The sequence below is a fragment of the Malaclemys terrapin genome, chromosome 4 (genome assembly GCF_027887155.1).
Source record: "Malaclemys terrapin pileata isolate rMalTer1 chromosome 4, rMalTer1.hap1, whole genome shotgun sequence".
Classification (NCBI taxonomy): Eukaryota; Metazoa; Chordata; order Testudines; family Emydidae; genus Malaclemys; species Malaclemys terrapin.
In genome coordinates, this window is record NC_071508.1 from 6,400,743 (window position 1) to 6,417,071 (window position 16,329).

General features: G+C 63.3%; 1 protein-coding gene across 1 annotated transcript in view; it reads left to right on the top strand.

The window, feature by feature from the left end:
* The window catches only part of PLEKHG3 (pleckstrin homology and RhoGEF domain containing G3), a 39,118-nt gene extending 22,789 nt beyond the window's left edge, over positions 1 to 16,329 (top strand). The window contains exons 9-19 of the mRNA XM_054025146.1: positions 213 to 305; positions 831 to 917; positions 1,994 to 2,027; positions 2,589 to 2,693; positions 8,036 to 8,125; positions 8,572 to 8,610; positions 9,464 to 9,474; positions 10,926 to 11,240; positions 11,811 to 11,891; positions 13,581 to 14,904; positions 15,102 to 16,329. Coding sequence (XP_053881121.1) covers positions 213 to 305; positions 831 to 917; positions 1,994 to 2,027; positions 2,589 to 2,693; positions 8,036 to 8,125; positions 8,572 to 8,610; positions 9,464 to 9,474; positions 10,926 to 11,240; positions 11,811 to 11,891; positions 13,581 to 14,904; positions 15,102 to 15,901 — 2,979 coding nt within the window. The 3' untranslated portion in view covers positions 15,902 to 16,329. The remainder of the gene's footprint in view (positions 1 to 212; positions 306 to 830; positions 918 to 1,993; positions 2,028 to 2,588; positions 2,694 to 8,035; positions 8,126 to 8,571; positions 8,611 to 9,463; positions 9,475 to 10,925; positions 11,241 to 11,810; positions 11,892 to 13,580; positions 14,905 to 15,101) is intronic.

Here is a 16,329-nt window from a genome sequence, read left to right on the forward strand (position 1 = left end):
TGCTGGGGCCATGCCGGGGAGCACCGGGGGGGCTGGTCGCAGTGGTGCTGGGAAGGGGGAGTGCTGGGGGGGGGCAGTGGTGCTGGCAGGGGGGGAGCCCCAGAGGGATTGGCAGCAGCGGTGCTTGCGCGGTGGGGGGGAGCCCCGGAGGGATTGGCGTGGCCGCTGGGAGCGGAGTCGTACCTGGGTTGCTGATGCCGCTCTCCCCCCAGTGCTCCTCCTTGATGCTGATCGAGAGCACCAGGGACTCGCTGTGCTTCAGCGTCACCCACTACAAGCACAGCAAGCAGCAGTACAGCATCCAGGTGAGGGCGGGCTGGGCACCGTGCGGGGCAGGGAACTGGGGCAGGCGGGCTGGGCACCGTGCGGGGCAGGGAACTGGGGCAGGCGGGCTGGGCACCGTGCGGGGCAGGGAACTGGGGCAGGCGGGCTGGGCACCGTGCGGGGCAGGGAACTGGGGCAGGCGGGCTGGGCACCGTGCGGGGCAGGGAACTGGGGCAGGCGGGCTGGGCACCGTGCGGGGCAGGGAACTGGGGCAGGCGGGCTGGGCACCGTGCGGGGCAGGGAACTGGGGCAGGAGGGCTGGGCACCGTGCGGGGCTGGGAACTGGGGCAGGAGGGCTGGGCACCAGGCGGGGCTGGGAACTGGGGCAGGCGGGCTGGGCACCGTGCGGGGCAGGGAACTGGGGCAGGCGGGCTGGGCACCGTGCGGGGCAGGGAACTGGGGCAGGTGGGCTGGGCACGGAACCAGCCGGTGGTGGTGCGGGGGCTGGGTTCTCGGGGGTGACGTGCGGTGCCCGACCCCGTGTCGTCATGTCTCCTTTGCCCCAGGCCAAGAGCGTGGAGGAGAAGCGGGTCTGGACCCACCACATCAAGAGGCTCATCCTGGAGAACCACCACGCCATCATCCCCCAGAAGGTGAAGCGCCCCAGTGCCACCCGCCTGCTGCCCCCGGTCAGAGCCCCCATCCCCCCGCAGAGTCGAGCGCTCGCACCTGGGGCCCACGCAGACAGGGCCTGAAGCCGAGCCCCAGCGGCTGGCTTCCGAGGGCATGTGGTCTGGGCTTGGGGTCAGCCCGGCAGTGCCAGAGCGCAGGGAACAGCAGCTACCCCGTGTGGGGCAGAGGGATGGGGAACGAGCCCCCCGGCACGCTGGCGGCCGTGTGTCACAGGTCCGGTGTTCTCGTCCAGGTCTGGAACGGTCCCAGTGCGTCCTCCCCCGTAGGGTCACACTCGCGCGCTGGGGTGAGCCCCTGGCTTCACCGCCTCCTGGGGCCGAACCTCGGAGCCTTCAGCACCCTGCTTCACACCGTGAGCTCCCTGCAGAGAGTCCACCTGGATTGGACGCTTGGGGAAGACTCGTACCCCCCAAGGGAGCGATGCACCCCCAGCTGAATCAGGAGGGACTCTCAGCCAGCGCTGTAACAGCAGGAGGGTTTCTGAGATGTCTGGAACACAGCCTAGAAAGTCCTCGGTTAACATAGCGAACGGAAAGTTCCAGCCGAGTCCATCTGGGTCAGCGCAGAGCCCTCTGACCCCTCCTCAGTCCCAGCACCCCAGCTTCTCCTTCCAGCAGCCCACACTTAACATCCCTCAGTCCTTCGTCCATCTTCCTGGGCAAACGTCCCCTGGCCCTCCTCCCTAGCCCTGGGTTCCCCAGCTGCTCACACCCGGCTGGCTTCCTGCGGAGGCTGGGCCCTCCATGGTCATGGTAGGTGCTAAATGTCCAGGCAATTGGAGTGGCCATTGTCTTCTGGGACTCTCCTTGGGCATGGGGTCCCGGGCCCCGACAGCCAGGTGTTAGTCTGCACTGGAGCGCTGCATAGAGCGAACAACCTCCCCACCCCCACCTAATTAACCATGCAGCACATAGGGGAAACTGAGGTACACCCAGTACTCATACAAACCATTATGAAAAATTCCGACTTTGTTGCCCCCGTGGCACCACTGCACTGCCCTCCCTGTTCGCTAACCGACTGATCTCTGCACCCCTAGGCTAAAGAAGCGATCCTGGAAATGGACTCCTCCCGTAAGTGCTCCCTCCAGCTCGGTCTGTCTGCGGGGCGGGAGGTGGGGTGTCGGTCTCTGGTCCTCTGTCTGGGGCGGGTCCCGTGACTGTGCACGTCTCTCCTGCACTGCTGGGCCAGCCCGGTGCCCCATAGAACGATGACCCTGGCAGGGGCGCTGCAGGGATCGAACTGGGGGCTTTTGGGTCTAACGGCAGTCCCTAGTGCCTGAGCCGTGGGACCTGGCTCTGTGAGCACACAGGCTGCGGCAGGCTCGTAAGCCTGTTTGTGGGGCAGCCACCGGGGTAGGGCTGCGTCGGCCTGGGGGCCGCGTGCCAGGCCTGGGCTAGGCTCGTGGGGCCCATCTCGCCCTGCGCTCGCTCTGGTGCGCTGCAGAGGGGCGGGACACGTCCCCCTGTCCCCACCCCGCTCGCTCTGGCGCGCTGCAGAGGGGCGGGACACGTCCCCTTGCCCCCCCCGCTCGCTCTGGTGCGCTGCAGAGGGGCAGGACTCGTGCCGCCTACTCCCCTGCTCGCTCTGGTGCGCTGCAGAAGCGCTCACCCGCACTCCTCTGCCCCTTTCAGACCCCGCTCGCTACAGATACAGCCCGGAGCGGCTGAAGAAAGCGAAGTCGTGCCAGCCCATGGACGAGGTGCCCCCGCAGGCACGGCAGGGGCGCCGGCAATCGGGTAAGAAGGGAGGGTGTGCCGAGGGAGGGTGCAGCCAGACGGGGCCTTGGCATGCCCGGCTTAGAGAGCTCGGTGACTAACGCCCATGTGGCTGTCTCTCCCGACACAGCCCAGGTTTCCCAGGGCGTGCATGGCACCACTGCGGGCGGCTGCTGGCGCTACCCAACGGCTGGTCGCCCTGGGGATCGGGAGCATGGGACAGGATGGCCGCCCACCACCTGAGCCAGTCGCTGCCTCCTGCATGGGGCAGTTGGCAGGGCAGGGAGGGGCCCGTTCAGTGGTCTGCCCCTGGAGGCTGATGGAAGCAGGGGTCCCTGGCAGGCCCTGAGCTGGCGGGGCCTGGCGGAGGAGCAGGGCGCGTTGATGGCTCGGAGGGACGCTGTCACAAGCACCTGTCCACCGCCACTGGGGAAGCAGCCGTGTGGGTGATTAGATCCACCCTCCTAGGTCGGCCTGGCCGGTGAGTGCACGTGCCACCCTCCCTGCCAGGCCCAAAGGGGAGCGCAGTGCCTGGCACAAACCCCGAGATGCTACTTACACAGGAAGCTCAAGCCGCTGCCAGTTTCCTTCCTCCCCTGCCGGGAACCAGCCCCCTCTGCTCCCCGATCCGTGAATCTCTCCCATGTGAAAACCTGTAGGCAGCGACGGTGAAGGGGCACCGGATCGGCGTGGTCCCCCTGGCACTGGCTGGAGTGATGGCCCGGAAGCTGGGCTGTCTGAGGGGGGTATACGGCTGGGCTGTGCCCACACAGAGAGTGGGCAGGTGGCTGACTCGCTCCCTGCTGCTCTGCATGGGTGAGGGCAGGACTGGGTCGTCCGGGTGCAGGGCAAGCGCTGGACGGTTTGGGGTTGAGTCCCGTCCAGCTGGCTCAGGCCAGCGCCCGTGGGGGCACTGGAGATGTGGGGGTCTTTGTGTCCCAGCCTGCAGCTGGCCCCTGCCCGTCCTTCCCCCTGGGGTCGCTGTCGGGCGAGCTGTCAGCGCTGGCTGTGATGGGGGCTGTTGCATGGCCTTGCCTGGCGGTAGCTGGTCCCTGAGGATCCAGCCCTGGTATCCGTCCAGGATCTGCCCTATACCCACCCGTCCTTCTCCGGGTCAGACCACGGAGGTGACTTTCCTGCTCTGTCCTCAGCATCCTCCTAGCACAGAGGCTGCGTGGCCGGTCGGGAGATGCGCTTAGATTGATCAGTTGTCCCTGACGATGCGGCTGGACCCCCGGCCACCTTGGCTGCTGTCGGGCCCAGGGCATCCCTGCCTCCTCTGCTAGGCTGGGTGAACAGGCCGGGCTGCCCTTTGGCAGCTCCCCGTGTCTCGGAGGGGCCTGCAGCTCGGCCCTGGGCGCTTGCTGCTCTCCTTGGGGCTCTGGCCTTCTAGCAGGGCGGGAGAGCTCTGGGCTGCGAGCACTACTGTGCCTATGTCTAGATCTCCTCCTCTTCCTCGCGTGTGGTGGAGGCGCGGGCATGGCTGGCTAGCTCAGGCCAGACAGAGGTGATGCTGGGGGAGGGGAAGCAACCCCCAGGTACGCTCTCTTTCCCACCTGTCCTGTGAGCCCATGTTCAGGGCGACAGGGGTGTGTGTCTGTCAGGCCCCTGGCTGAGCCGCAGGGACCAGGGTCGCCTTTCCCCACCTGCCTCCAGCCAGGGGTGTTTGTCCCTGCATCAGAGAGTAGCTGTCCCCTCTACCGCCATTGGCTGGCTTGAATGGAACCCAGGAGTCCTGAGCCCCAGCGTTCCATGGCTGTCAGCCCGTAGCTGTGAACCCCCCCCCAGCAAAGCGTCTGTCCTCCCCACCATCTGTGCTGCTCTGGAATTCACATCCATTGCACTGGGATCCCCTGGACCTTTCTCTTAGGGGCCCCTGCCCGGCAGCAGGTGTGACGGGTTCCCCCGGGGTGCCACCTGGAACTGGGGTAACACTGAGCCTGCCTGACCCACCAGCCTGGGCGCCCTTACGCTGTGCTGCTGTAACAAGCTACAGAGCCCTCCAGCCTGCACTTTCACCAGCATTCACACAGGTAGGGACGCGCCCAGCTGCAGTGACATGCAGACGCTCTGATCAGCTCTGCATGGAGAGGCTCCAGCTCAGGAACTTCCCAGCGACTCAGGCACTCACCCCCTCTGGAGTGTAAACCCAAAATTATACCGTCGTGTGCTGCACAGGGAACTGTACAGCGTAAGCTCGTGAAATTCTCCCCCTCCCTCAGTGTGGAGAAGAATATACAACAGCTTTCTGCCCCGAGTTCTGACTCCCACACACTGGTTTTAGACAAAGCAGAAACAAGTTTATTAACTACAAAAGAGAGATTTGAAATGATTCTGAGTGATAGCAAGTGGCTCAAAGCAGATTACCCAGCATATAAACAAAACACGCCAACTAAGCTTAATATACTAAAGAGATTGGATCTGAATAGCAGATCCTCACCTTAAGAGATGCTACAAGCAGGCTGCAGATTCTTAAGGCACAAGCTGCACTTGCTTATAGCTTGGAATCCCCGGGTCTTTCATACCCAGGCGAAAAACCCCTTTAGCCTGGGTCCAGCACTTCCCCCAGTTCAGTCTTTGTTCCTCAGGTGTTCCCAGGACCCCTCTTGGGTGCGGAGTCAGTGAAGAACCATGATGATGTCACTCCCCTGCCTTAAATAGCTTTTGCATAGGGCAGGAACCCTTTGTTTCAAAGCTTGGTTCCCACTCCAGTCAGTGGAAAAATACTGATATCCCAAGATGGAATCCAGCACCAGGTGACCTGGTCACATGTCCCTATAGTGTCTCTGTAGCCATAACTCGGAGGCTGTCTGTAGCATCCTCAGGAAGGCGCCCAGGTGGGAGATAAGCTTCTCCTAAGCCCGATTGTTTTCCCTAATGGCCCTTCCCCACCCAGCTTTTCAGAATGAAAGTATCTTTGTCTAGTGGGCGTTCCCCAGTTGTAACCACATTTGAAATATGGATACATAGTCACTATTCCTAACTTCAGATTCCAAAATGATACATGCATACGAATAGGATAATTATATTCAGCAAATCCTAACCTTTCCAATGACACCTCACATGACTTATCTTCCATAGAATACATTGTGATTGTCATCATCACATGATAATAATATCGCTGTGAAGAATATGAGGTGCAGTGTCACAGCGGCCTGTTCCCAGGCTCTGGAGGGTGGAGGGGTGACTGTACCTGGCCCTCCCCCCAGCCCTTTGTTCTCCAGCTCGTCACACCTGGCTGGCTTCCTGCACAGGAGGGCCTTCCATGGTCGCTAGGTGCCAAAATCCAGGCAACTGTTTCTGGGACTCTCCGGGGCATGGCCCCCAGGCCCAGACAGCCAGGTGTCAGTCACATCTGGATCTCTGCAAAGAGTAAACAACCTTTCCCCCACCTAGTCAATCATGCAGCACACAGGGGAAACTGAGAGACACTCAATTCATACAAATTATGATGAAAAGCTCACTTCGTCACAGGAACACACAAAGAGGGACCACCTGGGAAAACGCTGTTTTGGATGTTTTGCCCAGCGTCACACAGGAATTCTGGACAATTCTCTAGGACAACAGTCAACTGCCCAAGCCAAGACCCTCTTGTCTCTTCCTCCCATCTCCTGCCTCATTCACTGCGTCCCTTCCAGCTTCTGCAACCAATGAGGCAGGGTCCTACAGCCTCCTGCACTGCACAGCCCTGCTCCTTCCCCAGAGCAGGGCCCATCTGGTTCACTGATGAGGCAGGAAAAGCCTAGTATATTTTGACTGTCATAATGCATACTTGCACAAGAGGCAGAGTTAAGGTGATACAGGCATCCTTAGTTCTGGCATTTCCTAATGTGAGTGTTTGACTCTGCAGCTGCAACGTTCCTTTAACATAGCTCTTTGCATGTAATTCCTTAGTCTGCACAAAAGCAAACTGAAAAAACCAGCAGTTCTGTCCTGCGGCATCATCAGGGTTGGAACCTTTAGATCCACCCCACAGAACTCTGCTGCTTGAGTTCACAGAGTTACTTGCAGCAGTAGAAGGTTGTCATCATCTGTGTGGACCAGCATGAGGGAGAGACCCTTTGCCGGTGGGTTACACCGCTATTTGCTGGCAGTTGAAGGGTGAGACTCAGGACTCTTGGGTTCTGTTCCCGGTGCTGGAGGGCAGATTGCCTGGCTCCCTGAGCAGTGTCCTCTCTTTGCCCACTCCATGGTGGCCTCCGTTCCCAGTGGTGGGAATTCCCCACCGGGGCGGAGCTAGCCAGGCTGACCCCCACGCATCCCCTTTGCATGCAATCAGACTGCTGCCTCCCTGCCCAGCCAGGAGGGCAAAGTTCAAGGCCCTATCCCGGCTGTCAGAGCCTTGGGCAAACAACGGCGGGTCCATCGGCAAACCATTCCCCGCCTCCACCCACCAGCCAATCGGATTGGCTGTCCAAAGGCTGGTGCGGCGCCCTGCCTGCCATGGGCAGGCAGAGCTGTGCAGCTGTAGGGACCAGGGACCAGGGCTCCCTCATTCCCACGTGTCCCCCATTCTGGGATCAAACCTGGCACCGGCCACCCTCTGACTGCTGACTCTGTGCACACTAGCCGGGCCCAGGGCCCTATGAAGGCACCACCTCCCTGTGGCCGCCAGGAGAGCAGGCAGGGTCCCTTCCCCGTGGGGTCACTGGCTCTGGAGTGGTTCCCCCCGCCTTCCCTGCAGAGGCTGAGAAATGACCAGAGCTGCCCGGCCAGGTGTCTCTCCCCTGCTGCGCTGCGGGGGGGGGGGGGCACTGCCGGGCTGGCTCCCAGGCCCTGCCCCTCTCACTGGGTTGTTGCAGATCCAGCCAGGGCCACGTTGCTGAAGCCTTGGAGTGCTGGGACTGTTGCCCTGGGTGGGCAGGGCAAGCCCCCATCAGCAGAGCTGCTTTGGGGCTAGCCGTGGGGCAGGCATAGCACGTGGCCAGCTATAGAGCATCCTGGGGGGGACATGGTCAGTGCCCTGCAGCCAGTGCCACGCCAGATACACAGGTGGCAGGGCTAGCACGGCAGTGGGTGGGACAGCTGTGTCTCGGGGGCTGTGGGCCCTGCCGGGTCTCGGGGTGCTGGGCAGTGCCAGGCCAGGGGGTGCAGGGTACACAGGTGGCAGGGCTAGCACGGCAGTGGGTGGGACAGCTGTGTCTCAGGGGCTGTGGGCCCTGCCGGGTCTCGGGGTGCTGGGCAGTGCCAGGCCAGGGGGTGCAGGGTACACAGGTGGCAGGGCTAGCGCAGCCGTGTCTCGGGGGGCTGTGGGCGCTGCCATGTTTCGGGACAGTGGGCGGTGCCAGGCTTGGGGGGTGCAGGTTACACAGCCAGTTGGAGAGCTGTATTGGCTCTAATGGCTGCGTCTGTCCTGTCCTCAGAGCCCTTCCACCTCCGGCGCCGCAGGGAGAAGCTCCCGGACGGACTGCATGGCGGTGTGGGGTCAGGGCGCGCAGGCCGCAGGAAGTCTGGTGCGAGCTCCCCTCTACAGCCTGGGGCACAGTGTGGTGTGGGGATGGGAGCTGTGGTGTTCTGGGCTTGGTGATTCCTGGCACATGGTACTCTTGGGGCCAATCACAGGGATGCGGTGAGGAGGCCTGGTGAACGCACCTCTCCAGCCCCCCGTGGTGGGCCTGAGGGGCCGTCGGGTGGCAGATGGGCTGCCCTGGGGCCCCGCTTTCCAGGAGCGGGAAGCGGTGGTGGAGGAGCTGCGGCGTTGGAGAAGCGCGTTCCCGGTGCCCTGGGACTGCGCTGGGCTTGGGTGGCGCCCGTGCCCCACGGGGTCCGGGGCTGGGCAGAAAGCAGACGTCCCCCAGCTGTGACCCCGGGGGGGGCGGGCCTGTCCCACACCTGTCGGTCGCATCACCGGGGGGCAGAGTACAACTGGCAGGCCTCTCACTTGCTGTTTTCCCCACAGAGCCTGCCAAGCAGATTGTCAAGCAGCTGGGTGAGAAAGGTGAGTGAGTCCCCGGGATGACACCCTCCCTGCCTTCCCCCCCCGCCCCCGCTTTGGGCTGGGCAGAGCTCAGCCTTCCCTGCTTGGCCGGCCGGGGCCAAGCATGCCTGACCAGACGAACTGCCCCATCTGCCTTTATAGCAGTGGCTCTCAAACTTTTGTACTGGGGACCCCCTGCGGGAATAAATTCAAAACACTTTTTTATATCTTTAACACCATTATAAATGCTGGAGGCAAAGCAGGGTTTGGGGTGCAGGCTGACAGCTCGTGACCCCCCCCCCATATAATAACCTTGTGACTCCCTGAGGGGTCCTGACCCCCAGTTTGAGAACTCCTGCTTTACATAGTCATTACAATGGCGCCCCTGCCGCCTCCCCCCCCTCCCCCCGGCCATTTGTGGCACTGCCAAGCCATTCCTGTGGCACTGCCTAGCTCACCCTGTGCAGTGCCCTGGGGAAGCAGGGCTTGATGCCCTCACCCCCACGTGCTGGCCTCCCCCGGCTGTTGGTGGGGGGGTCCCCACTGCTCCATGGCATTGAGGGGCCTGCGGGCGCCACACTCTGCCCCCGGAAGCTGAGTCTCTGCTGGCACAAAGGGACCAGCCACCCAGGCCCCCTAGGCAGCTGCTCTAACCTTCCTGCTCACACGTCGGCTCCCAACACCACAATCCGGGCGTTCGGCAGCCAGCCCAGCCTCACCGCCCTCGGCCCCCTGCAGCTCGTTCCGCCAGGGAGGGGCGGCATTGGGGTGATGCGCCTCCGCCTGCTCCCCTCGCGTTGCTGTGGCCCCGGTGCCCGGTGCCCCCTTTGCTAATCGCCTGTCTTCTCTCTTCCATGCGCTGGGAATGCGGCAGCAGGACTGAAGGTAAGATCATAGAGCCACAAGGTGAGACAGGACCGCAAGGGTCGTCTAGCCTAGGCCCTGCCAAGCTGCAGGATCTGTTGTCTAAGCCATCCAAGACCGCTGGTTATCCAGCCTCCTTCTGAAAACCTCCAGCGAAGGAGCTTCCTCGACCTCCCTAGGCAGGTCTGTTCCGTTGTCCTCCTCTTCTTGCCGTTAGGAAGCTTTTCCTGAGATTTAATCTAAACCTGCAGTGCTGTCGTTTGAACCCATTGCCTCTTGTCCTGCCCTCTGTGGCAAGAGAGAGAAACTTTTCTCCATCTTTTTTATGGCAGCCTTTCAAGTATTTGGAGACCAGGATGATGTCTCCTCTTTTCCGAACTACACATACTCAGTTCCTTCAGCCTTTGCTTGTATGACTTGCATTCCATCCCTTTGATCATCTTTGTCGCTTGCTTCTGGGGCCTTCCCAGTTTCTCTCTACATCCTTTCTATACGTTGGTGACCAACCTTGGACACACTACTCCAGCTGAGGCCTCACCAGCGCCGTGTAGAGCGGTACTATCACCTCCCATGACTTGCATGCTGTGCCTCTGTTAATGCAACCCAAAATTGCATTTGCTTTTTTGCAACAGCATCGCATTGCTGACGCGTGTTTTGGTTGTGATCCACCGCAACTACCAGATCCTTCTCAGCAGTGCTGCCAGGACAGTTTCCCCCCACTCTGTGTTTGTGCATTTGGTTTTTCTTCCCTAAGTGCAACACTTCACATTTGTCTTTGTTGAATTTCATTTTGTTGCCTATAGCCCAGTTCTCCAATTTATCAAGATCCCTCTGAATCTATCTTCCAAAGTGTTGGCAATCCCCTCAGCTTTGTGTCATCTGCAGCCTTGGTCAGGTCTACATCCAGGTCAGAAATTCCACCGGACCCGGAACAGAGCCCCATGGAACCCTACTGGAGACCTCCCTCCAATCTGACACCATTCCATTAAGAGTCGCTCTTTGTCTGCCGTTGTTTAACCAATTTTGTATCCACTTCATGGTAGTTCTGCCGAGCCCACATTTCTCCAGCTTTCCTAGCAGAATGTCATGTCGACTGTGTCAAAGATCTGGAATCCGCCTGAGCCTGGGGGCAGTGGGAGGGCGCGGAGGGGCTGAAGATGCCAGCTGAGTAGCAGTGGGCGTTGGGGGGGGTCTTGCCGCGATGTTTCTGTGCAGCCTGGGGTTCCTCGAACACTGTATGTGCATCGCACGCACGCAGCCCCCCTTTGCCAGTCGCACGTATGTTCACACCCACGCGCTTGTGCCCCAGCACGCCCGGCCTAGTGGCCCCCAGCTTTTTGCAGTCACATGGAATCAGGACAGGGGCTGGTGGGGGGACACACCACGACTGGCCCTGTCGGGGCCCCGCTAGCAGCTCCGGCGACCAGAGATGAGGTGGCCCTAAAGGGAGCCCTTGTTTGTCCCCTGAACAGCACGCCGACAGCACCGGAGCCCTCCTGGAGGCCGGGGCGCCCTTGCAGGTCCCTGGCAGCGCTTGGCAGCCGGCTGAGGGCGAGGGGGGCGCGGAGGAGGAGGAAGCAGCCGTGGGGAAGGAGGAAGAGCAGGCCCTGGGGCAGGGCTCGCTGGAGGAGCTGGCTGTGAGTGACAGCAGCGAGAAGGGAGCTGGGCCGGAGGAGGAGGGCCCGGTGGGCGAGGAGCAGGTAGCTGACTTTGCGAGCTTCCTGCTGGCGGCATTGCACGGCTGGCACTGTCGGGCCAACGCTTTGCTTTTCTCCCGGGGCCGCACGGTGAGGTGTCTCTCCAACCCCCTCTTGCATGCTGGCTTGGCGCATGGCTCGGGACTGCCTGCCCCCGCTGCTCTCCTCTATCTCCCACCTGCCGCCTTGCTCGGGGCAGGCTGATCAGGACCCCCGGCTGGATTGGAGCTATTAACCCTTCACTTACCTGACGGAGTGGCCGCTGTGACTCCCAGCATGCTTTGCACCCCCCATCTAACCCCACTCATGGCTGGCTGGCGTGCCAGAGGCGGCCCTCTCTGTCGGCCCGTCTCTCCCAAGGGGAAGCTGGTCCGGTTCCCTTGGAGCAGGAAGGCAACGTGCAGCCGATCTGAACAGTGCCAGGTCTCTGCTGGGAGCTCTGACATCGGAACCCGTCTGGGGCTGGCCGGCGGATCTCGCTCCACAGCTCTAGTGCCAGAACCAAGACCTCTAGGACGTTGCGGTGGAGGACGCTGGCACTTGACCGGGTCGGAATTGGGCTGCTGCTCTGGGGCTCTGAGGTTCTCGGGCCGGCACGGTGCCACCATGGCTGTCTGAGCCGTGGCCCAGCGGTGTAACGCGTCCCCTTTACTGTTTCAGGGCAAGGGGCCCAAGGGAAGCCAGGAGCCAGGGAGCCCCGAGAACCGTCGCAGTGCAGAGATGGCCTCGGCCATCCTGGAGGTGAGTGAGAGACGACCCCATGGGGGTGAATGGGCCACCCCTCCCATTATCCTTCACCGAGCCCGGGGGGTTGGGCGCTGCGCAGACCCGAGGTTGGGGGGACCCCATTGGGCTGAGTACTGCCCAGAACACCCCATCCGCACAGCCGAGGGGGGGTGGGCTGTCAAGCTGGGCGCTGCACAGACACTGGCCTAGCCCCAAAGAGCTCCCAGCCAAAGGGAGACAGGCACCTCCCTGTGCCGCTGGGGTCTCCCAGTGGGGCAGTGATGGAGCCAGGATAGATCGCAGGTGTCCTGAGTCTCGGCTCACTGCCTTCGTACCACTGGAGCAGCGACCTCCTGACCAATTAGCATTTGCACTTCACCATAGCACCTTCCGCCTGTGAATTTCACAGCCCATGGCAAGGGCCTGTTCACCCAACACCGCCCTGCCAGGTAATTGGACTGCTGTAGATTGGGAAACTGCGGCACAATGAGGTGGGATGATGCAACGAGAGAGCGACAGCACCAGGACCCAATCGTCTTCGTGTCCTCTGCTCTTACCACTGCTCACAGTGGCTCCCTAAACCTGGGGCTAGAACCCAGGAGTCCTGGCTCCCAGCCCTGTGCTTTAACCACCAGACCCCATTCCCCTCCCAGGGCCAGGGATAGAACCCAGGAGTCCTGACTCCCAGCCCCCTGCTCTAACCACCAGACCCCATTCCCCTCCCAGGGCCAGGGATAGAACCCAGGAGTCCTGGCTCCCAGCCCCCTGCTCTAACCACCAGACCCCATTCCCCTCCCAGGGCCAGGGATAGAACCCAGGAGTCCTGGCTCCCAGCCCCCTGCTTTAACCACCAGACCCCATTCCCCTCCCAGGGCCAGGGCTAGAACCCAGGAGTCCTGGCTCCCAGCCCTGTGCTTTAACCACCAGACCCCATTCCCCTCCCAGGGCCAGGGATAGAACCCAGGAGTCCTGGCTCCCAGCCCCCTGCTCTAACCACCAGACCCCATTCCCCTCCCAGGGCCAGGGATAGAACCCAGGAGTCCTGGCTCCCAGCCCCCTGCTCTAACCACCAGAGCCAGGGATAGAACCTGACTCCTAGTGCATCTCTTGCCACTAGCCAACATCCCCTTCCTTTCCCCTGGCTGATGGGTGGGAGTTGCCGAGTCTGTCTCCAGCCAGCCTGCCCCTGTACCTCTGAAGGAGAAGACCCCTTCTTGGCTTCCTTCAAGGGGGCGTTGAAGGAAATAAAAAATGGTAACTTGATAACCAGTGAAAGGCAATTAACCCCCTTTTCACCCAACGGGTGATCAGCCTGTGGAACTCCCTGCCACAGGAAGGTTGGGGGAGGGCCAGGAGCTGAGCAAGATGAGAAAAAAAACATTGGATGCTTGTATGGCGATCAATGTGCAGCGTAAGACAGCAGCGAGTGCTTCAAACATTGGGGCATGAGATCTATGTGAAGGCCAATTATCTCCCAGCAGCTGCCGCAGGGGTCCCACTTCTGGCACGGGCTGGGGTCAGAGCTGGGGCACCAGCCCAGCAATTCCCCGGTGCCTCAGAATCCGCAGGAATCCCGGGCTCCTTCCCGCCCTGGAGGAGACGAGCCAGCGCCCCAGGGATGGCGCGTCGGGCGCTGGGTCAGGGTGGGCGGGCCGCTGTTTGGGGAAGCGCACGCCTCCACTCACTCTCCATGCTGCCCCGCAGGCTGCCCCGGAGCCCAGTGAGCTGCCTGAGGAAGAGGGCCCAGAGGAGTCCCCTGAGGCTGCGAGCACCCCCAAGCCAGCCCAGCCGGCCCAGCAGAGGGCGATGGAGCAGGAGCAGAGCCTGGCCACGGCGGAGAACATGGAGGACCTCAAAGCCCTGAGCAGCGAGGAAGAGGAGGAGGAAGAGGAGGAGACCAGGGCGAGGAGCATTCTGCCCCCGTCCGTGCTGGACCACGCCAGCCTCATCGCCGAGATGTTCGCCAGCAGCTTCTCACGGCGCAGCAGCCTGGCGCTGGAGGAGGGCCGGCCCGGGGGCTTCTTGACGCCCAGGCTGGTCAGCCGGAGCAGCAGCGTGCTGAGCCTGGAGGGCAGCGAGAAGGGGCAGGGCCGCGGCAGCGCCGCCAACTCCCAGGGCCGCGTCTCGCCGCCAGGCTCCACCCGCAGCGAGGCCGCTTCGCCCGGCTCCTTGGAGCCCGAGCGCACCCCCTGCCACAGAAAAGAGTCCATGCTCTCCCAGCGGGACCGGCTGCTGCTGGACAAGATCAAGAGCTACTACGAGTGCGCGGAGCACCGTGACGCCGGCTTCAGCATCCGGCGCCGGGAGAGCCTCTCCTACATCCCCAAGGGGCTGGTGAGGAACTCGGTCTGCCGTCTCAACAGCCTCCCGCCACCGGAGCAGCACGCCGACGCCAGGCGGGGAGCGGGCGGCGCGGGGAGCGGCGGGCGGACAGCCGCCTGGGTGCTGGCGGGCGTCCCCACCGCCGGGTCCAGGGCCGAGCCCAGCACCCCCGTCGCCGAGGAGGAGTTCCGTCCGCCCGCCGAGATGATCAAGGTGTGGGAGGGCATGGAGAAGCTGAGCGCCGGCCAGCCCTGCCCGGAGAGGGGCAGCGGGGAGGGCACAGCTGGCGCCACCGCCGCGTGGCCCCTGGACAGGAGCCAGGAGAACGGCTTGGACCTGCACGAGCCGCTGCTCATCCTGGAGGACGACGAGCTGAGCGCCATCGCAGAGGAGTCAGCCGGGCCCTCACCCGAGAGCCGGTCCCCCACGGAGCGAGCGGGGCCCACCAGGCTGGCCGGCCAGCTGCAGAGACTGGCGCAGGAACTGGGCCACCCTGCCAAGCCGTGCCCCCGGGTCCCGCCGCTCTCGGAGGCCGAGCTGAGCGAGCGCCTGAAGAACAAGGTGTACCAGCTGGCGCGCCAGTACAGCCTGCGCATCAGGAACCGCCAGCCAGCCGGGCACAGGCGGCTTGCCAAGCTGGAGGAGCTGAGGAGCTGCGCAGCGTCCCCCCCGCGTGACGGGCACCAGGAGGTGAAGAGAAGCCCAGGTGGGTGCTCCCTGGTCTATGGGGCTGGGTAGGAGGGCTGGCACGGGACAGGGAAGGCTTGGTGGGTTGTGGGGCTGGGTAGGAGGGCTGGCACAGAGCTGGCCAGACTCCCCAGGGCTGGCACAGGGCAGGGAAGGCAGGTGCCCCTGGCTCTGGCCCCTCCGCTCACCAGCACGTGTGATTTTCCCCACCGCCAGGCCCACGGAAGAAGCCAGCGCTCTCTCTCGCGGCCTTTGAGCAGGTGGTGCTGCAGGAGTACAGCCCCCGCACCCCGGTCTCTGCCACCGCCTCCTCGCAGGACAAGTCGCCCAAGTGCTTCTCCTACAGCCCCTCCTGCCCCACCTCGCCCGGCAGTGGCACCTCGCCCGGCCCCTCGTCCTGCAGTCCGCTCAGCCCCATCGTGGCGGAGACGTTCACCTGGCCCGACGTGCGGGAGCTGCGCTCCAGGTACTCCTTTGGCACGGCCTTCCCCGGCCCACGCCGGCCCCCCCCAGTCAACAGGAGCCGGTCGGCGCCGGAGAAGATGGTGGCTGAGCTGCCGGGAGGCGTCCCGGGACAGGAGGGCTGGCGCGGGCTGGAGCAGAGCACCGGGAGGGACCGGAGCACTGAGGAGAGCCCAGACCCCAGCGCCCGGCAACGCCAGAGGAACCAGAGCGCCGGCTCACTGCGCATCACCGCGGAGGCCATGCTGGGCGACCAGCGGGTCATCGTGCTGGAGAAGGTGCCGTGCGGCGGCGACCCACCTGCCCCCGAGGAGCCGCCCGATGCCGCCAGCTACGTGCAGATCCGCTCGCCCACCTCGCGGGAGCGGATCTCGCTCAAGGCTGTGGCAGAGCGCTGCAAGGCCTACCAGGAGTCGGACGAGTACCGGCGGCTGGAGGAGGGCCCGGCCCCCGAGCCCAGCCGGGCCGCGGGCTGGGAGCAGGCGGCCGCCGGCCAGCACGGCCGCGTGAGGAGCCTGCGGGAGAAGTTCCAGACCCTGAACTCTGCCAGTTGAGTGGACGCCTGGCCTGCCCGGCTCATGAGGGGGAGGTCGGACTTGTGTACGTAGCGAGCGCCTTCCTCCCCCCCCCGCCAACACCCCCCCCCCGCATGGGACTAAACCCCCAGGACCAGGCTGGGCCATGGCCAGAGACCTGCTCTCAGCGGGGGCTCTGTGCTGAAGCATGTACCTGCAGATCCTGGGCTGGCAGGAGCAGCGGGCAGTGCCCACCACCAGGATCTTGGCGCAGCGTCTGCCCACCGCCCTGCGGCTGATCCTTGGCAGCCCTGCTGGCACGAGGGGCTGTGCTGCTGGCCAGTCCTGGAGGAGGAGGGTGAATTGCTCTCCGCTGGGCTGGGTGAAAGGGAGCGTGGTGTACCTGGGTGCCCCATGCATGGTGGCTGTACACACACTTCAGTGCAATAATCACCCCTCTCGCCTCC